The sequence below is a fragment of the Octopus sinensis genome, linkage group LG1 (genome assembly GCF_006345805.1).
Source record: "Octopus sinensis linkage group LG1, ASM634580v1, whole genome shotgun sequence".
Classification (NCBI taxonomy): Eukaryota; Metazoa; Mollusca; class Cephalopoda; order Octopoda; family Octopodidae; genus Octopus; species Octopus sinensis.
The window spans coordinates 56820442-56845441 of NC_042997.1; the positions used below are offsets into that span (position 1 = coordinate 56820442).

The 25000-nt window shown below is 36.9% G+C and overlaps 1 protein-coding gene across 2 annotated transcripts in view; it reads right to left on the reverse strand.

Annotated features, from left to right (window-relative positions):
* Positions 1 to 22929, reverse strand: part of LOC115219785 (alpha-aminoadipic semialdehyde synthase, mitochondrial) — a 167980-nt gene extending 145051 nt beyond the window's left edge. For both annotated transcript variants that reach the window (XM_036501080.1, XM_036501074.1), the window contains exons 1-2: positions 22876 to 22929; positions 7323 to 7360 (exon numbers count right to left, since the gene is read on the reverse strand). In XM_036501080.1, coding sequence (XP_036356973.1) covers positions 7323 to 7344 — 22 coding nt within the window. In that variant the 5' untranslated portion in view covers positions 7345 to 7360; positions 22876 to 22929. The remainder of the gene's footprint in view (positions 1 to 7322; positions 7361 to 22875) is intronic.
* Positions 22930 to 25000: the final 2071 nt, after the last annotated feature.

Consider the following 25000-nt stretch of genomic DNA (forward strand, 5'->3'; position numbering starts at 1 on the left):
AGCCAGTTCCATGTCAAACCATCCAACTCATGCTAGCATGGAGACCGGATGTTGAATGATGATGATTATTCCAGTTATGGAGCATTGTATCTTAGTCAGAAGCCAGCTCCTTCTTCAGAGGAAGAATTTAAATAATTAAAAACAAAAGAGAACATACGCACGCACATATCTACATTCATGTATGTATACATGTATGTGTGTGTATGTATGTATGTATACATGTATGTGTGTGTATGTATGAATGTATGTATGTAATCTTCCTCTTTTTAATTTAGAATAAATTTTAACTGGCCACCAGCTTGGTAGCAAGGTTGTGGTGGACAACATCTTGTTTTAACCATCATCCTTTAAATCTTAACAAGGTCTTGCAGATTTTTATGATCTCAGATATCATGATCATTTGTAGCGTATGAATTAAGGATTTGCATTCTCTCCCCAAGATTCCAATTTCATCCATACTTTGCTCCAGACTGATTAGTATGTATGCTCTTGCTCCATAAATAATAGATACTAGATATGCAAACTCCTTATCAATAGTCCAGAGATGTCTTCTTTCCCTTGCATTTTTCTAACCATATGGGTGTCCAGAGGGCAACGATTTCCACAACTTTGTGCATGCACATTGCTTGTTTTTGATTTGTCGACTACACAGTATAGTAGGGTCAGTTGGGCACCATCTGTGACGAAAACAGTACCAAGACGCAGTTCACTCTGCCAGAAATTTGGAAACAACATGCAATACTACTTGACATTTGTGTGGGAAGCTCCAATACAAACATTTTAGGATGTTTGGGTGTCAATCTGAGGACAGTGCAGAGGATTCGGAAAGAATTGGATGAGTCTAATGATGATTACAAAGATACAGCAGCTCGGAAAACTCACTCTGATTGTTCTGATTGGAAAAGAACTCCGGAATTTGTTGGTGGGATTCAGGCCATGATCAACAATGATCTTTCCAAGTCAATCAGGTCCACCGCCAAGGACATGCGTGTGTCTGAGTTTCTTATCAGACAGGTAGTGCATGAAGACATTCGGTATTCTTCATACAAGATGAGAAAGCGCCAATTTTTATCCCAAGCCATCAAGGACAAGAGGAAAGACTGCACTATGAAGCTTTTGAACAAACTCATGCATCCCTTCTGACCAAACATGCTTTGGTTTTTCTCAGAAGAGAAAAATTTCTGCCAGGATCAGATGGTGAACACACAGAACAACCATTGGCTTGCTCTATCCCCAAAACATGTACCAAGAGTGATGAAAATTGAACATCCAGTCAATGTTATGCCTCCATTCATCTTCCCACATGGCCTCAGCCTCAACACAGAGGCCTACATCAAGTGCCTTAAGGAGGTAGTGCTGCCCTGGGTTAAGAGGGTAGCTGCTGGAAGACCCTATATCTGGCAACAGGACTCTACACCATGCCACACATGCAAAGAGAACCGGGTCATGGCTGTCAGACAATTACTGCAACCACATCATCCCTAACATCTGGTTACCAAACTCTCAAGACAGCAACCCCTTTGATTATTTTGTGTGGGGCGTAGTTGAGTGAGAGATCAACAAAACTCCTTGTAATACCAAAGATGAACTAAAGGCAAGGATTATGGCAGCATTCACCAACTTAAACAAGGAGACCGTTCAGAAGTGTCGCAGGAGATTTCAAAGTCGTCTGGAGGCGAAGGTTGAAGCCAATGACAATTTTATTAAATAAATTTACTCTTTAGTATTTCAAGATATTTTTATGTAATTTTAGTAAATATATCTGTTAAAATGAGATGTCAGTGTTATTTTCATTCTTGCGTAATTTAGATGACAATTTATTCATCGCACTGTGTGTGTGTGTGTGTGTGTGTGGTGTGTGTGTGTGTGTGCGTGTGTGTATATGTGTGTTTGTATGTATGTATTATCTGCATAAGGATTAGACAGTCACCATGTATGTATGTATGTAGGTAGGTAGGTAGGTGGGTGGGTAAGTAGGTAGGTGTGTATTTGTGTGCATATATGTTTGTTTTCCTTAAAATTAATGTAAACACACAATATACAAACATAATATACATACATTTATTATTTTGATGTATATGAGTATGTCTAAATATGCAACTATATGCATGAGAATACATACAAAAAACAAAGCATACAAATTTGCACGTATACATATATACATACATACAAACAAAAATAAAAATACCCTATTGATGTTGAAATTCCAATGAAGGAGCCTTGGATTTATGTTAGAAACCAGCTTTCTATTGGCAAGAAATCTTGAAAGAAAACTGAATAATGACATACATACATACATACATACACATACATACATACATACATACATACATACACATACATACATACATACATACATACATACATACATATATACATACAGTGGATGTTAAGATAAAACAGAAGAGCAGTGCAAAAGAGAATAGCTACACTGAACTCTTGAGAAATCTGCAGTTGCTCCATCCAGATTACAAGTTCAGGTAATTATTGGGGCCTTGGGATATGTAACACACTGCTTAAATACCAATCTTGAGAAATTAGGCTTCTCAAAACTAGAAAGGAGAAAGCTAATTTGAAAACTAAAGATCCAATCCATCATGGAACTGTAAAAATCTGTAAAACTTTCCAGAAGTTTATCATTTAAATATATATGAGCATATCTAGATATGTAACTATATGCATGAGAATACATACATAAAACAAAACATACATACATACATACATACATACATACATACATACATACCCTGTTGTTAATGTTGAAATTCCAATAAAGGAGCCTTTGATGTAGGTTAGAAACCGGGTTTTTCTCTATTGGCAAGAAATCTTGAAATAAAACTGAATAATGACGTACATACACACATATATACATATGTAACTATGTATGTATATGTATATATAATCTCTATTGGACTATTGAAGCCTGTTTTTATGCAGCAGCTGTCATTCTAAGAGAACAGGTGGGTGATATTTGCCAAGCATGTATTGAAGTAGCATAAGCAAACCAGGTGCATAAGAAACCAATGAAAACATAAACAATTTGTGCTACAGCATCAGGCATTTAAATGTCATGATAACGTGTAAGGTGAATAATAATTCACTGTAAACCATCAACACTTTATGTAAAATAATTAGAATGATTGGAGAAATCACATTTCAAGAACTTGGGAAATTAATAACCTTAAATAAGAACTGAAGAAACTGAGTGAAAACTCAATTATTGGTGGGGAAAATAATACAATAAGGCAGATTAAGCACAAGTCTGTTTCTAATCCACAAATTGTATAAGGGAAGATGAAAATGAAACATTTTCATAGAAAGCATCTTTTATAAAAAAGATATTTGTTGTGTTGTTGCTACACATAAATAAAGCAGTCAGATTTTTAAGTGTTATTTCGCCATCTGGATTATCAAAGGGATATAACTTATAACGGTATGTTTTGCTGCCTAAATGCTGGTCTGTTCGTTTGTCATACCGAATTAAACCTAATCATTAAGCAGACCCAGACTCGAATTAATATACCCTCAGTTCTGGACCGACGGGGTTATCCAGAAGTGATGGAAAGAGACCAGATGGTCTTACCCTCTGTCCCTGGGCTAGAGGTAGGTGCCTCATTTGGGATGTCACAGTCTGCGACTCTTTTTCTCCTTCCCTCATCCTGGATGCTGCAGTAAACGGGAGGGACACTGCTTCCGTAGCTGAACGAATCAAAACCCTGAAGTATCGGGACCTGACAGTCAATTATCTCTTCTAATATGTGACGTTTGAGACATTTGGAGGGACTGGGCCACTAACTGTGAAGTTCTTGTCATCGTGGCAGGCTCGCCTCACTGAGGTGTCAGGTGATGCCTATAAGGGTGCTTAACTTTTCCAACACCTTAGCCTCACTCGGCGTCGCCTGTGGTAATGATGCGAGTGTGCTGGGTTGCTTCAGTAGGCTCCATTGAACCTTGTGTTGTGCGACCAGTTGAAGTGCTTGGTGCTGCATTGTTTTTTTTTCTCTCTCTTTCTTCCCCACAAATGATTTTAATACAGTTTTCACAGAAAGATTTAGAAGAATTAGAAGAAAGTTCTCTGGTAATTTTCTTTCATGTAAATAAATGTTAAATGGAAACATCATGTTACATTCCCCTTCTCAAATGAGAAGTTAGAAGTTATAAATTAGTCAATGTGCTTGGCATCTATGTTTCATATGATGTCCTTAAGTTTTGCTGGGGGCTTTTTTATTCTCACAAAGCAACATGAAAGAACTGGTAGCTGGTCAGTCTATGCCTGTTGCAATGTGAGCCGGGTACGTTGAGCTGTAGCAACTGGAGCACTGACGTTCCACCACAGGGCTAGTACAGATTGTCTATGATCCGTTGAGCTGGTAAAACTGAAGGTTATCCGTTTCTGTGGACTACATTACTGTTGCAGGTGTTGCCGGTTGCATCTGAGCAGTATTCTATCGATGTGTATTCTGACGACGTAGTTACCTGGTTCTGTGCATTTGTCTATGTTGCTGATTGTCAAGTTTATTTTCTTGAAGGACAGACACTCTGCTGCCTATTAATTTAGGAAAGTGTTTTGCATTTCTGTTGTACAATATTGTTCCTTACTTTTGATGTTCATCCGTTCTCAGATTTGGTTCTTTTGAGCTGATAGTGTTCATCATAGTTGGAAATCTTGTTCTTATTTTTCTCTGTTGGTGATGGTAAATAACTGTCCAGTTGGGTTTGATCTTGGGCATAGAAGAGTCACTTGAGAGTTCATATTCGATTGTTTTGCATTTTTATAGTGTTTTTCACTGTTGGACCATTCATAGTACGAAACCATTCTACTGAGTAATGAAAATCTAGTGAATGAACATGATGAGAAAATTCCAAGATGTAACCATTGTGTCAAATATGCATTTTCTAGATGGAACAGTGTATAAATTATTATTATTATTCTATCTCTCTAAACACATCTTTTACCGCCTTCACATAAGTATGGGATTGTGTATTTATGATGGAGTGTTCAGTGATATAACTATGTAGTTATAACTATGTACATGGAAATGAGTAGATAAATGTATAAGTGTCTATGTATAGATGTTAATGTGTTTATTGATATGTAGGTGAGTATATGTATGCGTGTGTGCATCTGAATATATGTACATATATTTTATATATATGCATGTATGTGTGTACGTGTCTGCGTGTGAGTGTATGTATGTGTGTGTATGTATGGAAACACTCAGTGATATACGGTATATCAGTGTGTAAGTGATTGTATAAGTATGAGCTAATGGATGAATGTATTTTGCTTAATGGTACAGATTGGCATGTGCAGAATAACATGTTGAAACTGAAGAAACAGACAACATGCACATTGTAATTCATGTCGAATGTGATAAAACACTCATAGTGAGCAAATTGAAACCATCTGTGTTTGTTAATTTCAAAGAAGAAACCATGGATGTTGTAGTATGGAAATCTAAATTTGCTTACGGAGACAGCAACTGAGTATCCCCTGAGGAGATACATATAGATTTCTTATACAGGAAAATGGTTAAATAATTTAATTTAAACTTAACTTTAAATCCTGTATATACAAGGATCTATATATATGGAAGGATTTGTAGTGATTAAAAAGCTGCCTAACCGTACTTACTCTTCCTTTTGACTCTTTTACATTTTACTTTTTACTTTATATATGTGTGTGTGTGTGTGTGTGTGTGATAGGCTTCTGTGCAGTTTCCATTTACCAAATTCACTCCCAGGCCAACCAAAATGATTGGTTGGCCTGGGGCTATAGTAGAAAACAATAGGCTTGAACCTGAAACCACATAGTTGAAAAATCAACTTAACTGTACAGTGATGCCTTCCCTTTCGGTGCACGGGGTGGACTAAAACAAAACCACATGGTTGAGTAGCAAACTTCTTAATCATAGCTCAATGATATACAAAATTGGCTTGCCATAGCACAGATAAATTTTACAACCAAGAATGAAAATACTGACTTGACAGAGGATAGACTGATTGCATGCTTAAACATTATGCACAAACTTTACATAAACAGTCTCAACTAATTCCTCCCAGACCATTGTGAATCCAATGATATAATGACTGTTGAACAGTAGGTAAAAAGAAAGCAATGTGGGGCTGTGCAGAACAACTTTTGATTTCTAAAACTATTCTGTCAAAAGTAGGAAAACACTACAAAAATCTTGTCCCAGAGAAAGGCATTCAATTCAATGGTTGTCACTGCAATAGGCAAAAGTATTTGTTACTTTATTTGCTATTGCTGGAATACTCATAAAAACTTAGTCTAATTTTCACACTTGTTAATGAAAGCCATTATACTATTAAAAGTAATGTAAATCATCATCATCATCATCATCGTTTAATGTCCGCTTTCCATGCTGGCATGGATTGGACGATTTGATTGAGGTCTGGCAAACCAGATGGCTGCACCAGACTCCAATCTGATCTGACTGAGTTTCTACAACTGGATGCCCTTCCTAACACCAACCACTCTGAGAGTGTAGTGGGTGCTTTTACATGCCACTGGCACGAGGGCTAGTCAAGCAGTACTGGCAACAGCCACACTCAAATGGTGCTTTTTATGTGCCACCTGCACAGGAGCCAGTCCAGCAGCACTGGCAATGACCTTGCTCGACTGTTTTTTCATGTGCCACCTGCACAAGTGCCAGTAAGGCGACACAGGTAATGATCATGCTCGAATGATGTTCTCAATAAAAATAGATAATTAAAACATGATGAAATTCAAAGGAAATACAACATAAGAAATTTTGTTGTCCACATACACAGGAGAAACCAGTGGGTAAGTTAGGTTAAAGTACTCCACTTCCTATCCATTTGCTATTTCAAGTCCACCACCATTACAAATACAGATTCATTTTTTCTCCCCTGTTACAATTTGATACCAAAAACAGACATCTTAAAGATTTACCAACAATTGTTTGCAAATGTTCACATGTTATTGAACCTGGTCATGGGTCAGTTCACGAGGAGCTTCTCAACAGTGTCTTTACAAAGCCAAGCATATAGAGGTATCAATTGATGGTACTTTGTGATGGACTGTTGACACTCTACAAGTGTTTTTGCTTGATTGTTGTTCAAGCAAAGTCTTATCTTCTACATGTATGTATGTATTCATGTATTCATACATAATACATACATACAAACACACACATATATGTACACTCATGCACATATTCTTACATACACATGCATACACACAAATCTGCATACATACATACTTAAACAAATAAATGCATAAATACCATTTCCCTGCACACATACATACGTTATCAAAGAATGTTATTTACACAAACCTTGTTCTTCTTCTGAAGCCATCTTGAAGTGAAGATGTCTGCAAAATAAACATAACGGTTTCAAATTTTACTACAAGGGTAACAATTTTGGGGGAGAAAGTGAGTCGATTACATCGATCCCAATGTCCAACAGGTACTTATTTTATTAACCCTGAAAGGATGAAAAGTAAAGTCAACCTCAGCAGAATTTGAATTCAGAACATAGCAACAAGCAAAATACCTCTAAACATTTCGTCCAGCTCACTAACAATTCTGTCAGCTCGCCACCTTCTTATATTTAAAAAAAAATTTTTATTGCCCACAAGGGGCTAAACACAAAGGGGACAAACACAGGAATTAAGTCGATTACATCAACCCCAGTGCGTAACTGGTACTTAATTTATCAGGCGGTGAGCTGGCAGAAACGTTAGCACGCCGGGCGAAATGCGTAGCCGTAATTCGTCTGTCGTTACGTTGTGAGTTCAAATTCTGCTGAGGTCGACTTTGCCTTTCATCCTTTCAGGGTCGATAAATTAAGTACCAGTTACACACTGGGGTCGATGTAATCGACTTAGTACCTATGTCTGTCTTTGTCCCTTCTATGTTTAGCCCCTTATGGGTAATAAAGAAATAGGTACTTAATTTATCAACCCCGAAAGGATGAAAAGTAAAGTCAACCTTGGCGGAATTTGAACTCAGAACGTAAAGACGGACGAAATACCGCTACACATTTCGCCTGGCGGGCTAACGTTTCTGCCTGCTCGCCACCTTCTGCAAAATAATCATAAATGTTTTTTAATAGTAAAATGCATTGTTTGCTTCTTCTAAAACATAGTAAGGCCTCATAAACCTACAAACAAAGCACTCCCTCCAACAAATTCTAAGAAATTATAATGAACAATTTTGAAAACAACAAAATGTATGAATAATTTTAATTTATTTTTTATCTTTTACCTTTTACAAGTTTCAGTCACTGGGCTGTGGCCATGCTGGGGCACCACCTAAAAAGGGTTTACTTGAACAAATCAACCCCAGTACTAATATGTTTTTAATGCATGGTACTTATTTTATCAGTCTCCTTTGCCACAAACTGCTAAGTTACAAGGCTGTAAACAAACCAACACCAGCTGTCAAGTGTAAATGGAGGACAAACACTGATATAGAACCAAATACACACACACACACACACACACAAACATGCACACACATATACAATGTCTTTGTCGCAGGTTCCATCTACCAAATTTTACTCACACGGTATTGGTTGACCTGAGGCTGTAGCCGAAGATATTTGTCATAAGTGTCACATAGTGGGACCGAACTGGAAACCATTAGGTTGAAAAACAAGCTTCTTAACCACACAGCCATGTCTGTGTTTTTGTTTCTATGTTTTTTCCCCACTCTCAATAAATAATAATGATTTCTCCCATTGGCACAAGATCATAAAGTAGGGTATATTTATAAGATCATAATGAAGAATATATCCACTCTATTAACTTAAATTTATAAGACTAGTGTTTATTTTAGCAGTTCTAGAATGAAAAAAGGCAAAATTTAATTTTAGCAGGATTTGAATACAGAATGTAGAATAACAAAATATCGCTGATGTGGTCTTCTAAAATGACTGAAACAATATCCTAAAGCTCCAAATATCTGTTTAATTTGCCACTACATATTGCCAATTAGTTTTAAATAAATATGAATCATGGAGTTGTTTCCCTTAACTCATTCAACATTCATCATAAGGATTTTTAATTATAGTTTAATTTTAATTAACTAGTTCTTTTTTTGTTTACTATATTTACTATATTAAATATGTTAGTCTCCATTAGTAAATCCTAAAAGACATTTTACCTTCTCTTAAAAGAAAATGCATGTCCTGGGTAAGACTTAAAACTGCATCCACTAGGGTCCCTAGTTTGGGAGTTTTAAGGTTTTGAGGAGTGTGCAACCACCTTTAGTCATTATTGTCCCCAGGTCTAATCTGACATAGAGTAGTAGCACCTATCAGCATCCCAGCCATGAGTTAATTAGCATGTAGTTGCAGGGGGTGAAGGCAGGCTTCTTCTGCACTGTAAAGCAACCTGTCAAGGAGAAGAACACTGATTTAAAACCTATGACCTGAGGACCCTGCTATCACTGTCCGAGCTCGTGAAGCCATGGCAGATGAAGCCCAGGTGTAAAGGGTGGAAACTGTGCATACTGTACTCCACCTAAAAGCTCTTCTGTGCAGAAGTGTTCACATCCACAAACTCCCCTTCCCCTTCTCAAGTCCTGTAGTGATGGGAACAAGGCAAAAGCAGCAGGTGGAAAGTGTGACTAGAAGCTGTAGCCCCAATCCTGCAGGCAGGCAATCCAGCACTATGGTCACTTGATGTTGACCTAGAAATGACAACATCACTTGTCAGCACTCTGGATGACCTAAAGCCCTTTGTAAGGACAACACTACATGTTACACACAAAGAGAACCCTGGAAAAGTTAGCCAATCGAAACTTGTATCCAAGTTGGCAAACTGTGGTTAATGGGCATCTTCTAATGCAGTTAAATAACCACAAAGGCAAAGAGACGCACACCTACTTCACCAAGCGATACAGTTTCAAGTTGGCATGCTGGGATATCAGAACCATGATAGACAAGACTGACAACAGGAAGCCAGAACAACATTCTACTCTTGTTGCACATGAACTCTCCAAACTAAACATTGATATTGCTGCCCTCAGTAAAGTCAGCCTTCAGGAACATTACACAGGCTACAGTCTCTGCTGGTCCAGCAAGCCACAAGCCAAATGACGTCTCTGTATTGGCATCATGATCAAGAACTCCATTGCCTCCAACATATCATTCTAACCACATCATCTTTATATTTCTTCCCACCCAAATCAAGCAACATACACTCTCTTTAGTGTGTGCACCCCAACTCTCCAAGCTGACCTTGCAGAAAAGGTTAAGTTCTACAGTGATTTGCACAGCCTCGTCAAATGCACTCCAGCAGAGGACAAGATCATTATCTTTGGTGACTTCAATAACAGAGTAAGCTGAGATTCAGATGCCTGGTAAAGAGTTCTTGGCAAGCATGGTGTTGGGAACTGCAATGACAACGAGCAGTTTCTGTTGCATGAAGAAGGAACTAACTATCACCAACACCCTCCTCCAGCAGAAAGACAGTATGAAGACCACTGGATTCATCCTTGCCCCAAGCATTGGCACCTCATAGATTACATCCTGGTGTTTAAGGGAAACTAGAATGATGTCATTCACATCAAAGTGATGCCTAGTGCAGAATGCAACTCAGCTTCTGTTTCAAATCCCAAACCAAAAGAGATGGAGCTCAAAAGTCCCAAATCAGCATCCTAAAGTCAGCTGAAATGAAAGATAACTTCCTAGTCAATCTTCAGTTAAAGCTCAAAAATCCCAGTTGCCTTTTAGGCTTTTTCCAAGAGGTGCTTTGAAAACAGCTGCAAACTTTTGAAGTATTGGGCTTCACAAAAAAGAACTAGGAGATCCAGAAAATACTAGCAAAGAAGAGATCTGCCCACCAGGCTCAGTGAACCCTTATTGTCTTGGGAAGAAAGTAGCCTTCTATCTTGTCTGCAGTAATCTCCAATGCAAACTTTGAAAGAAACAAAATGAGTAGTGGATAAGCCAGGGTTCTACAAAACCCCAAAAGCTGAGTATGATCTCTTGCACTAGATCCAGAGTTCATTACACAGTGCAAATGGAAGAACATTTCTCACAGACAAGGCTTCCATCTTGAACTGGTGGTCAGAGCACTTTCAAACTCTCTTCAGTACCAACAATTCAGCTCAAGACTTGGCAGTGTATCACATCCCACTGCAGCCTTTAAAGTCAGATCTGAATGAAATTCCCTTCCTTGCAAAGTCATAGAGCAACTGAAAAGTGGGAAGGCAACAGGAGTGAATAGAATTCCACCTGAAACATGGAAGGCTGGTGGTACAGCACTGCTCTCTAAACTCCACAAGTTTTGCATTTGCTATTGGGAGCAGGGGAAGTTATTACAGGATTTCTGTAAAGCTGTCATCTTCACCCTGAATAAGAACAAGGGAGATAAGTCTGAATAATACCCGATAATGCTGTCTCCTACAGCCATCCAAGACTTTGAATCTGTCAAATCTGACCTTACTCAAGCATCCTTCCTCACTCATCCTATTGCAGATGCAAAATTGACATTCACTGTCGACGCATCATCATCCACCATTGCTTCAGTTTTACAGCAATTTGTTAAGAGCTAATGCCAGCCATTGGCCTTCTTTCCTCGCCAGTTGAAAGATGCCAAATTAAGATACAGTATGTTTGGTAAAGAACTCTTAGTAATTTATCTAGCGGTGAAGCATTTCTCTCATCTTCTCGAAGGTAGAGATTTCACGATTTTCACCGACCACAAACCAACTTTGCCAAAACAGACCAGTACTTGCCCAGAGCAACAAGGCATTTGAACTACATATCTCAGTTCACAAGTGACATTCGCCACATCACTGGCACTGACAACATCCCCACTGATGCCTTATCTCACCTGCCTGTCATTGCATTGTCATCTCCTGCTTTGACTGATTTGGTTTCTATGGCTACTGACCAACCCTCCTTGGACTCTCTGGACGTCTCTTCACCAGTTTTCCTGCTGCAAGTTTGAACACCTGCCTCTGCTTTTTTTCTGAAAAACTATTCTCTGTAATGTTTCATTCCTGTTTCGTCGTGCTGTTTTTGAAGCACTGCATTCACTGTCATACCCTGAAATTCGGCCACTATAAAGCTTATCTTCACCCCTCTTTTCAACTTATTATGTGATGCATTTGGCCTTAGTGTATTATTATACTCCTCTCTTCAACCATCTCTACTCACATTCCATCCCCTCACTCTTTCACTCACTTAACCTCCACCTCTGTAACTAACTAAAATATAACAGCCAACTGAACAAGCAGATTATATATATATATATATATATATCCCGTTGTAGAAGGAATTTTTCATGTATTGTAATATGCAATTAGTGTTTTCTTCATCCTTCTGTCCGTTGCCTCAAGGAATTATTCCAATGACAATGTTAATGTCATCAACATACAGAATGTATAGTGCTACATTAATATCCAAAGTAGCTCGTTTTTATCTTATTTGTTCTTTCCGCGGCACCATGGAAAGATTGTCGATGTTTCAAGCAATTCCAGAACTGATAGTGCCAAGTTTCACCTGCTTAAAAGTATGTTGTTAAATTAAACCAAAGATTAAAAGTGAAGAGACGAGAAGGGAAAGAACCTCATCATAATGCCAGTTTCAAAAGATGTAATAGAATTATGCTGAAATGCAGCAAAATTTTTGATAGATTAACAAAAGGAAAATAAAAAACATACACACACGAAAAGTGATTTCAACTTTTGTGTGTTTTTAAATAGGTAAGATAATTCTTCGACGATGTAATTATAAGTTAGTTGGTAGTAGGTTCATTACTGTATAACGAACACAAAACCTAATTTTCAACACGTTATTAATGTGTTTCACCTATTATAATCTTTCTGATAATTGCAATTTATATTGCATGCTTTCAATGACGGAAAATAAAATGTTTACGTTATACTCATACTTCATAAAATTGATTTAAAATATTTAACTAATTTTGTTTATAAAGGTAAGCAACTGCTGATTGTAACGGGATTTAAAATAAACAGAGTAGTTTCCCTTAGCTTGTAAACCCAGCTAGTGTAATCGACGAAAGAATTTAAAACCATGTATATTTTGTGTGTGTGTGTGTGTGTGTGTGTTGTGTGTGTGTTGTGTGTGTGTGTTGTGTGTGTGTGTGTGTGTGTGCGCGTGGTAAATGAAAGGCTTAGAATCAAAGTTTAATCTTTTCGGTTTGAATGAAGTGGAGATAGTCGCAAGTCTTCATAGTGGACAGCAAGAAAATTTAAAAATGATATTCTAACTTACACAAATCACTGCATGATTTTAAATTCTTTAAAAGTCACATTTACACTGTAGATGGAGAGAAGGCTTCCAGCATTGTAACAGGTAGGGGTCACCAAATGTAACGATATAATTGTAACTGGTAGATTGTGCTATTGTGATGTTGCAAGTAAGAGGCTGCATGCTGAATAATAGACAAGCACGAACGCCAAAGCTTGAATTCTTAGATACTTATAGATAAGGTGTGATAACCCCAAAATAAAAATACCCAATATGTATAGTAAGTGAATAAATAAAATAATACCTAAAATAAAATGAATTTCTTGAACAGCTCATATTACTCAAATCTAGATGGAAATTATATATACCATGAAATATATATATATATATATAATTTTAATCCAAACGGGAAACAAAAAAACAACAACAATGGAACAATTACAGTATTATTATTAATAGGCGCTCAGGAAATGGAAGCAGGGAGGTATGACGTTTCGAGCGGAGCTCTTCGTCGGAAACATAAAGAAGGAAGAGAGAGGAAAGAAAGATCCCAGAGCGGGCAACGGGGAAAGAGAAAAAAGACGACTGGTGTTTACGAGTTGCACATGGTGAAAGGCGGATGTTTACGAAAACAGAGCAAAGTGGGTTTTTAAAGGCAAAAGAGTGGAGACAAGGTTGGTAACGCAACAGATGTGTGTGGTATGTGTGAGTGTGTGCGTGTGCGTGTGTGTATGTGTGTGTGTGAGGCGAGATGAAAAAACAAAAAAATATATATGTGTGTGTTAGTGTGTGCGTCTGTGTGTAGGCGTGTGAGGTAGGGCGAGACAGTGGTCAGCTTAGCAGACAAAGGTCAGTAGTAAGAAAAAGAAGGAAGGAGGAAGGGAGGGAGGGGAAGGGGTGGGGGCGTATGTAGCGTGCCAGCGTGTGTTGAGTAGTAGTGTGTGTGTGTGTCCAGTGTCGTGGTGGTATAAATGGCGAGTAGATTGAATGTGTGTAAGAGTAATGTATATATTTAAGCAATGTGTGTATATGTGTGCGCGTGTGTGTAACGAAAAAGGGGGGGGGTTAAGGAAAAAATAGTAAAGAGTGAAAAAACGACAGAAGGCTTAAATGTTAAAAAATATATATATTTGCGTCAATATGTCTGAAGAATATTAGAAAATTTTGTCTTCTGAAATTACAGATGCAAAAGTAAAAAAATGTGGTAGATCGAACTGTGCAACATGTCCTAACCTGCTGGAAGGATCAGAATTCCTCTTTAAAGAGGGACAGAAATTCAAGATCAAATCTAACTTTACTTGTGCCTCTGAAAACATAATTTATGTCATAAAATGCTCGGGCTGCCACCAAGACTACGTGGGTTCCACGGGACTATCACTCAGACGTAGATGCACACTGCATCGACAACAGATTGCATTCCCAGAATATAGAATGATACCTTTTAGTGAGCACATTGAGAAATGCGCAAAGCAACTACTACCACAATTTTTAATCTTTCCATTTTACCAATGTGCTTTGGGATCATCAACACAAATTAGACTAAACAAGGAAACATTCTTCATTGAAAAGTACAAGCCCAGACTCAACCATCCGAACATACTGATACAGAGAAATTCACATTAAGGGAAAGGAAAAAAATTTTTAAGCGATTATCTCCCTTACACCGGAAGAAATCACCCACTACCTTCCCTTATTTGGAACTCTCCGCAGCTTAAACACAAGGATAACTCTATTAAACATAAACATAACGTCACAAGAAATTTGAAAAGCTAAATGCGAAACCGGTCTTTCTTTAAAAATTATGTCATTATAAAGGAAAAAAAATTTGTTTAAAAAATTTTCTAATATTCTTCAGACATATTGACGCAAATATATATATTTTTTAACATTTAAGCCTTCTGTCGTTTTTTCACTCTTCACTATTTTTTATATATTCACCCACGTGCTTTCACAAACCAACTTTCTTATCTATATATATATATATATATATAATATATATATATATATATATATATATAATGAAATTATTGTATATAGTATTCAGGTGCACTACAACTTGTCAAAAGTGCATATAAAGCATATGCAGCAATGTACAAATGTTTGGAAAGTGAACAGTGTATGAGTCAGATACATACTTGTGTGTATATGGAGGGGAGAAAATCAAGTGTAGTGTTGGCGAATCTCAGGAAGCATGGAAGTTTTGAAGGATACAGTGCTCCGACACCTAACTACTGATGCTGGCAGTTTGTTCCATAGTTCAACAACTCTTAGCGTGAAAAAATCCAAACATAAAACAATTTTGAATCAAGCATGATTTCATTAGGTATCATATTGTTCCCATGATTCATGGGATTTATTGATGACTGACAGTCCTCATCAGATTGACAAGGACCATCAATCATCCTGGGTAGCAGGACTTTGTGAGAGTGTGCCAATGGCTAGTTAGTTCAATTTGCTCATGGATTCTCTTTGGCCTTGTGGGCAGGAAATGCAAACAATAGTACAAGCTCTGATAGAATTTCGCTTTCTTACTTGCCTGCTTTGTTCAGCTGCAGTAACTTTGTTCACTTCACAGGCTTCAGAGCCTTTGGGGGCTGTATCATGCCATTCTCTTCTAGCCAATGCTGTCTATTCCTATTGTTTATGGTTAATGTTGAAGTCCTTCAATGAAGCTTTCAAAGTATCTTTGATGTGATTTTCCAAGCTACCATGGAAGCATTTATTATGCTAGAGTTCACCTTCCAACAGATTTTCTCAGGAGGCAGTGGTCTAGCATGTGAAGTACATGACCTTTCCAGTGCAGCTGTGATTTCCTTCAGAACTGTATGGATGCTGGCCATTTCAGCATGAGATAATACCTCTGAATCATGAATACTGTCCTGCTACTTGCTGGCAAAAAACTTTTTTGAGTGGCATTGATGTGTTTAAGCTTTGCTGCATGCTGTTGGCAGATAATCCATGCTTCACAGCCATAGAGTGGTGAGGTGAGAATTATGGCTCAGTACACCTTACTCTGTATTTCTAGATCAGTACTCCACAGCCGGTATGCAATGGCACACTGGTGTGCCACGAGATGATGCTAGATGTGCTGAAGTGTAACCTGAATATAATTTTTTTCCCTATACTTTTAGTTATATTTTTAGTTCAGGTGTACCACCAAATTTTGAAAAGAATATAAATGTACTGCAAGTGAAAAAGGTTGCAGAGCATTGTTCTACATTAATGCTTCTCCTGTTCCACATGCCCTTGTGATGAAAGTGGCACTGACCTTGGCACGTTTGGTATTCACTTTGTTAAAAATAATGACAATTTGGTAGAGTGTGCTTTGCAGGTTGGTGAACCTGTTCACTGCATTCAGTTGTTTTCCATTGATGAAGATATTGACTTCAATACATGTTTTTCCAGATGCTGACTGATTCATCACTTCAGTTTTCTGTATACTGATTTTCACAGTCACAGTTGTCACAGGTGTCAGAGAATCTGTCAGCAATGTTTGGTAGGTCAGCCTCAGAGGTAGCACTGAGGGTACTGTCATCGCAAAGAGAAATTCTTTGATGTTGTCAGTTGAAAACTTGATTTTCAGTTAAAGCTTCCTGTAGTTGAAGACGAGCAATCTGTACAGTATCTGATACAGCTGCTAATACCTGTGTCTGTGTTTTCAATTCTGGAGTCATTATTCAGATAGCAGAAAACATGAAGCTGAACAGAGTACACACATGATATACTCAATTCTCTCTTTGCTGGTCTGTCAGTCTTGTCTAAGTGACACAATGCAGCACTGAAGGCCATCTGAACTGATCTTAAATCTCTACTTCTCTCACCCCATTTAACATAAATCCTACCAGTGTCACCATTAATGTGAAAGACACTAGCCATTGCTAGTATCTTCCTATTTCTGATGTCCTAGGTGCAGATTTCTTGATGTATCCAGTCCAACATCCCAAACTTTGGTGCTACTACTAGCACTATGAAGGTATTATGGGATATAGTTTTAACAAATGCAGACTGCTCTGATTTCCATACATTCCTAAATCTGCTGAAGTAATCTTTTGTCACTCTAGTATCACAGCACCAACATATGTGATATTCTCACCAATTCTGAGGAATTTGTAGCATTCATCATTGTTGACAGGGGAAATACACAAGCCATTGATATCCATGTTCATTACCTGGCTGACAATCTTTCTTAGTTTCACTATCAAATATGAACACTTGTCCTGACCTAACTCTGATCCTGTGTCCCATGAGAAAGTTGTGACCCGGTCTAACTGGTTAGTAGTGTCAGGTACAGCTGAAATTCATCAACAAAAAAGATGTAGGTAAAAATCAATCTTCCTTTCATCTGTAGCTCTTATCATCTAGTGTTTGTATTTCTTTTACTGGGCTGACAAAGGTTTCACAAAAAGCCTTACAGATAAGTTGTTGCCCTGAAATATTCCTGTTGATAGCCTAATTTGTTAGTGAATATAGTGGTGGTTTCCTTTTCTAATGATAGCTCTGTAAATCATGTTGTGTTAGTCTCTTAATGACACTGACTATGGCATTTGCAATTTTAGCAAAGCATAGTGACTCAGTTATCTATGAGGGAGGAACAGCATCAAATGCTTTCTTATAGTCTAGCCATACACTCAGTAGATTTTGGTGGTATTACTTCACTTCATCAAAGACACCATTTTCGATGAGTTGTTTGGTACAGCTCCAGACTCCTTTCTTTATACCTTCTTACTCTTCAGGAAATGCATTGTGTGTTTTGCAATGATCTTAGATGAATGCAGTCAAGCTACCTGTATCTAATTTACATATCACATATATGAGTACATGTGTATATATATATATATTTTAAATACTTATATGTATATATTTGAATACATCTATGTGTTTTTTTTCTACTATACACACAGATAGATAGGCATAAATAAATATATATATATATATATATATATATATATATATATATAGGAAAGAGGGTTTGAAAATGCAGAGGTCTTTTAAAGATGCTTATTGACTTGACTGGTTTCACTTTTTTTAAAAAAAAGATTATCAAAAGTAAAATGTAAAGCTTTGTATAAGCTTTGCTGTGCTAAAAAATGGTTATCATAATTGTATTAAAATACAGCTATACAGTTTTTGATAATGATAAGAAAATAGAATCTTTGACAATGAATGATAAAAAAATGTTAAGAGGGGCTTTTTGTTTAAACAGTTTACATGAAAGAGTTCAAAATAGGTATTAAAATAAATTTATAATTATTATAATTGTCAACTCATTATAGCTGTTTCTTACGCAACTTTTTAATAGAAGGATGAGAACATTACATCATTATAAAAGACTGTAATAATCAGATGAGAAGTAATTTCACAAAACCAAAGAATATCTCAAGAATACAGTAGGGATGTGGCTATAGTCTGTTGAGGCCAACTATGAAATGGGAGAATGATCAACTATGTTGGCTGTTTAAGTTAAGAATGTAGTTCTTGAAAGTGTGTAATATGATATCTAAGATCAGTGATTCAGGTGAGGAGTCTGCTAGACAAGATCATAGGTAGACTGTAGTGGGGTGTTGGAGATAATTTATTATAGTAGGCTTAGAGTAGTGGTAAGTAAGGAGAGATCATAAAACAATTAAGGAAAAGGGAAAAAAGAAATCATAAAAAAATTAAACGTAAAGAGTGAAGGAAAATAAATAAAAGTAAAAATAAAGTGTTCAAGCCAATCTGGTATAGGGGCGGGATATAGGAATCTCTAGCTAATGGTAAATGACTAAGGGAGGGGGACAGAGAAACACAGAAATTAGGGGTTTTCAATGGATATTGGTTTAATGTAGGGGTGGTATGAAGGCTGTCAAATAATAAGATCAAACTTTTATGGAAATGAAGTAGTAGTAGTAGTAGTAGTAGTAGTAGTAGTGGTGGTGGTGGTGGTGGTGGTGGTGGTGGTGGTGGTGGTGGTGGTAGTAGTAGTAGTAGTAGTAGTAGTAGTAGTAGTAGTAGTTGTAGTAGTAGTAAAACCTATCAATAAAGGGTTTAAAGAAGAATATAATGAACTACACCTAGTACGAAGATAGAGGAAATAGCCAATCAGATATCAAGGAAAGCCAGCAATGAGGAGTGGTCTAATGATTAACTATGGTGGTGATGATGTCAAAATTGGATGGTATAATCACCTTTGTATGAAACCAGGTGAAGCAACTCAGGTCAATAATCATGGGTAAGGAATTTGGATAGTGTGTTCTATCTATTATATAACAAGCACTGCTAAAAAAACTGTATGTTGGTGTAAGGAGTACATACATAGCTAGCAGAAATGTCTAGGATGCGCAGGCTGCTACTAGAGGTTCAGTATCACTGTCACTGCTATTGCATAAAACTAGGTACACCACAGATAGGATGGTTAGTTCCTTCAATATAGCATACCATGCAAGTATAGTAAGAGTGGTTAAAAGGTATTGGTAAAGGGAAAACAAGACTAGGAGGACTCAGAAACAAATGGGTAGATTGATAAGCTAAAGGGTCAGCAAAAGAGGGAGTAAATTGGATTGGACCTAGGTTGGGGGCAATTATAGAGGTTGTTTAATGTCCTTAAAGTATTTAAACATGCGGGTAGCCTTATGTATACAGGAAAGACAAAGGTCTAGTTTATTATTTAGTAGATTTTCACTATTAGATCTTAAAATTTCAAATAGTGCCATGCAGCAAAGTCTGCATCTGTATCTACTGTTTCAGTACAGTTTAACGGCTCTAATGATGTATCAACTCAGTAAGTTCCAACTCCTTGAGTTCCCAAATCTTCATGGCTAGGGATGTCCTGTCAATCCTATGTCTTAATTTAAAAGACGAATAGTGGTTACGTAAGCACCCCTCTTGAGATTTATGGAGTAGCCGATATAAGTATAAGTGTTGGTGTCTGTTACAACATCACATTTGTAAACCACATTTTCCATTGAATATTGACCCAACAGCAGACAAGATGTTTTGTCTAAACAATTGTACCCAATATTTTCTGATACTTGAAATTTATTGTTACAGGTACACAATCCAATGTTATTACTGTGTAATAGTCGAAACTCACAAGAGTTACTGGTGTTCACATGGTAGTTGCTAGGGTTTATATCACTATGATCAATAATATTATGATTAAAATTAGTTGCTGAGTCATGGGTCAGAGATTGTTGGTACTGAGTGTTGACATAAGAGATTTGGCTTTCAGATAGTGACACTAAAGGGTCGAGGGTGGGTGGTATATTGGAAAGATTACCAGTGCAGGTATTAGAGTTCTGTACATTTAGCATATTGGCAACATAAGTGAAAGTCAGATGGCTTTCATTATGGCTAGTGAAGAGTGTTGTAGAGATTGGTATTGTGAGAGCCTAAGCTAGCTGAATCTATACTGCTGCTACTATGGGTAGTTGTGGTATAGTTGGTTTGGCTGTGGTCCCTATTTGTGGCTGGCTGACTTTTGTCAGAATCATAATATCTACTATCTGGAAATACCAGCTCATTGTTGGTATTCTTGTACACAGTATTTGTGTTAGTAGAGATATGAGGAATATTAATATTATTAGTATTATTGCTTTTCCTATTATTACTACTTCTGGCCATGGATAAGTGTTTTTTATTCAGGCCAGCAATAATTGTACCTAAATTGGGAAGTGTTGAGTAGGAGACCCTGACGTTTCTATGGGAGAATAAACAGTAATACTTGGGGGGGGGGGGAGTTGCGCTTTAGTATACTAAATAATTTCCTGCTTATATTAGTATCAATTACATAATAGAAGGGAGAGTTATACCATGTTACATCATATCTCTTCCTGTTTTTATCTTTGTATACACTATGTTTCCTATCCCTATAAGTAGATAGGGGTTTGAGTAAGGAACTTTTGTTTTTATATTTATTTTAATTTTTATATTTATTTTAATTTTTATATTTATTTTAATTTGTGTTGTTGCCGATATAGTCGCTGTCTGTATTTGCAGCATAGTTGTTAGTTACCCTTTCTCGTGGTGCATATTCTCCAGGCAGTATTGACTACCTGGTCAAGTTTATTATTAATATTATTATTATATTAGTAGTCTTAATTTTTATCATGTACTTTCACTGCACTACCAAGTGCAGCTCTGTATGCCTTGGGTATGTGCGGTGGTGCTTTTATTTTCACTGTATTGAAAGTGTTTTATGTAGGATGTGTAGAGCACCTAGTAGTGCTATTTTCTGTATATTATATATACTTGTAAGTCCTGGAGATTTTGTTCTGTATTTGTCTGAAAGTTTTTTATCATACCTAATGCACCTGCTATGATAATTATTATTGTTGTTGTTGTTGTTATGATTATAATTATTTTTGTTATTATCATTATTATTATTACTATCTTTAATGTTGTTATTACTATAGTTCTTATTGTTGTTTTTATATATTACTTTCTGTTCATATCCTGCATTGGAAAAAGCTAAATTGTAGAAGTGAAAGTATGAATTGAAAATGTCTTTGTTCGCCAAAAGTTGCATAATTCTATGTGAAACCCCTTTAGCTAAAGATTTAATAACAGGTGAGGTGGCGATTTGAGAATTTGCTATCATATCTAGTGGTTTCATCTGGTTTTCTGTAGGGATAGTAAAGTCCTGATTTTAGGTTTAATGAGATGTCTAAGAAGTTAAGAGATTTAGTCCCTAGTTCAAAGGTTAAGTTGAGGTTAAAGTTTTGGAAGAATTTCCTAAATTTTTGTGAGTTCTTTCAAGTAGTCATTTGCTATTAGAGAGTGTTGTCCTTATATAGATTACCATGAAGACAGACAGACAGACAGATAGATAGGTAGTAGGTAGGTAGGTAGGTAGGTAGGTAGGTAGGTAGGTAGGTAGGTAGGTAGGTAGGTAGATAGATAAATAGATAGATAGATAGATAGATAGACAGATAGATGGATAGGTAGTAGGTAGGTAGGTAGACAGACAGACAGACAGACAGACAGATAGATAGATAAATAAATAGATAGACAAAAAACACAAACACATTTTCAAATATATATATATGTATTTGTCTTTTCTTGTTTCATTCATTAGACCATCCACACACACACACACACATTTAGCATTGATATCAACGCTTGTAGGTGGTACCTGGAGGAGATCCCTAGGGAATATTTACTAGAAACTGCTATCTTTAAAACAAGAATCACAATACCCTTATACATTCACTGACAAAAACACACAAACACACATATTCATGTATACATGTATTCTTTTCCTTTTTGTTGTTGCTGTTGTTGTCATCATCATTATTGTTTTTGTTCAGTATCATTTCTGTTATCTTTCTAGGGAATTCTCAAGGGAATTTTATGACCAGCTTCATGAGTAAAGCTTTTGTATTTATAATTTATTTTTGTTCTTGTTTTGAGAAGAAAATTAACTTCAAGCAACTTTTTCATATCTCTTTTTAAGCATCATTTTCTAAACCACAGAGTACACCATTGAAAAGTAGAGTGGGGGCATACCATCTAGTAACCCCTTTTGGCCACCCCATTACTGTCCCATTTTTCTTCAATGTTCCCCTTGCATTTTTGCACCGCTTTCTGGACCTTTACACCACCTCAGGGTCAGGGGCAGTATTACCCACTTTGGGAACCACTGATTTACACAATTATAAAGGAAAAAAATGGTTTTAAACTTACTCTGCCGTTGAATTGTTTCTGAAAATAAGAGGTTTGTAGAAAGAACCTCCTATAGCTTTCTTGAGAAATGAAAATTAAAAATAAACCAGAGCAAAATTTGAACTTTAACCACTAAAGTACCTTGACCTACTTTCTTTTGTCTATAACAAGGATATTGATATCTCTAGCACAATATTCAAGTTTTCTAAGGTTGAATTAATCTTTCTTCTAATGAAACAATAAAATTATTAACCATCTTACTAACAATAACTCTGAGCACCTTTTCAAACTCCACCTGTCTAACACCTGCGGACATGTTTACAAAGTCAGAAAACAGCACAGCTCCCATGACTTTCGGAAACATTTTTTTTATGCTAAGAGTTGCTGAAGCATGGAACAAACTGCCGGTATCAGTTGTTAGTTGATGGAACTTCCATGCTTCCTGAGATTTGCCAACACTACACCTGATTTTCTCCCCTCCATACATACGCAAGCATGTATCTGACTCATACACTGTTCACTTTCCAGACATTTGTACATTGCTGCATATGCTTTATATGCAATTTTGACAAGTTGTGGTGCACCTGAGCACTGTATACAATAATTTCATTATTATTATTATATTTAAGAATGCCCAAATACATGCTAAATATTATTGTTTTAAATATTTTCCATAAAAGAACCTATAGTAAATATACTTAAAATGCTTACTATATTTTCTGACATATAAGTTGACATAGTATATAGTATAAACATATAGTGTAAACATTCAAACACCATCACTATCTTTCTAAATCCTGTTGCATTCACATGAAGTTTTTGGTCCTCCAAGTCTAGGTGTACAAGTTGACCTACCTTTTTCTGACTGTAAATTTTGATGAGAAAAATTCAACTTGTATGCCATGTAATTATATGGCAGTTTGTATATGTCTGCATTTGCTAATATTTTGCCAAATTTACTACATAATCCCGGACAAAGTATTCCCATAAAAATTTTAACATACGTGTACATATTTATTATGGAGTGTTCATTCTGCAAAGCTTTGACTAGGCTTGGAGTTACTGGTGAAAGGAAGAGGAGGAGCATAAATTCCGTTATTGAAGCTACTGTGAAGACCACTAGGTAGCTAGAAATAAAGAAGACAGAGTTCATAGACTAGTTCTGTAGCATGCCAACAGATGGCAGTACATGGTTGTGTGTGCAGTAGAACTAGCAGTGACCTACATGAGGCAGTGTTCTGAGTGACATTTCAGTGTTTACTTTGCAAGGTGTGAAATTTGTGTTTTTGTGATCATGTATATATTGTAGTCTGTGATTTTTTCATGGACAGGAACAAAGAGTCAACATGAAGTTTTGAGTTAAATTTGGGAAGTCTGCTACACAGACATTGAGCATGGTGATGAGGCAATGTTTCAAGTGGCACAGGCACTTCAAAAGTTGAAGAATGTCCCTGGCAGATAATGAATGATCTGGAAGACCTGCCACAAGTGTCACCCCCAGAAATGTGGTATTATGCATTGAAAATTCATCCCTCAGGGCCAAACCATCAATCAAGAATTCTGCTGCAACGTTTTGAAGCATTTGAGGGAGGACATTTGGCAAAAGCAACCAAATTTGTGGAGCGCAAAGAATTAGATTCTTCATGACGACAATGCACCTTATCACCAAGCTCTCCTCACTTGTGAGTTTCTTGCCAAAAACAACATGGTATCACTTCTGCACCCACCCTATTTGCCAGATTTAGCACCTGTGGACTTCCATCTCTTCCCCGAAATGAAAATGCAGCTCAAATGTCACCATTTTAACACTGTTGTCAAGATCCAGAGTGAATAGCAGAAAGTCCTCAACACATTTACGGAAAATGACTTTCAAGTAGGATTCCAAAAGTGGCAGGAATACTCGAACCAGTGTATTGCTGTGCCATGTGTCTATTTTGAAGGAGATGATGTTAAAACTTAGGTAAATAAGTTATTTTTTATTAAACATAACTAGTTCAGGGATCTTTTGATACCACCTTGTACTAGGATATAAGCTAAAATTTGGTCTACCCTAGCTGGATCAACTGGTGAAGAGGTCTAAGGTCTTGAGCTCTAATGGCCTTGTCTACTGCATCATTCTACCACTGCGTTACCCTAGATTTGGTTG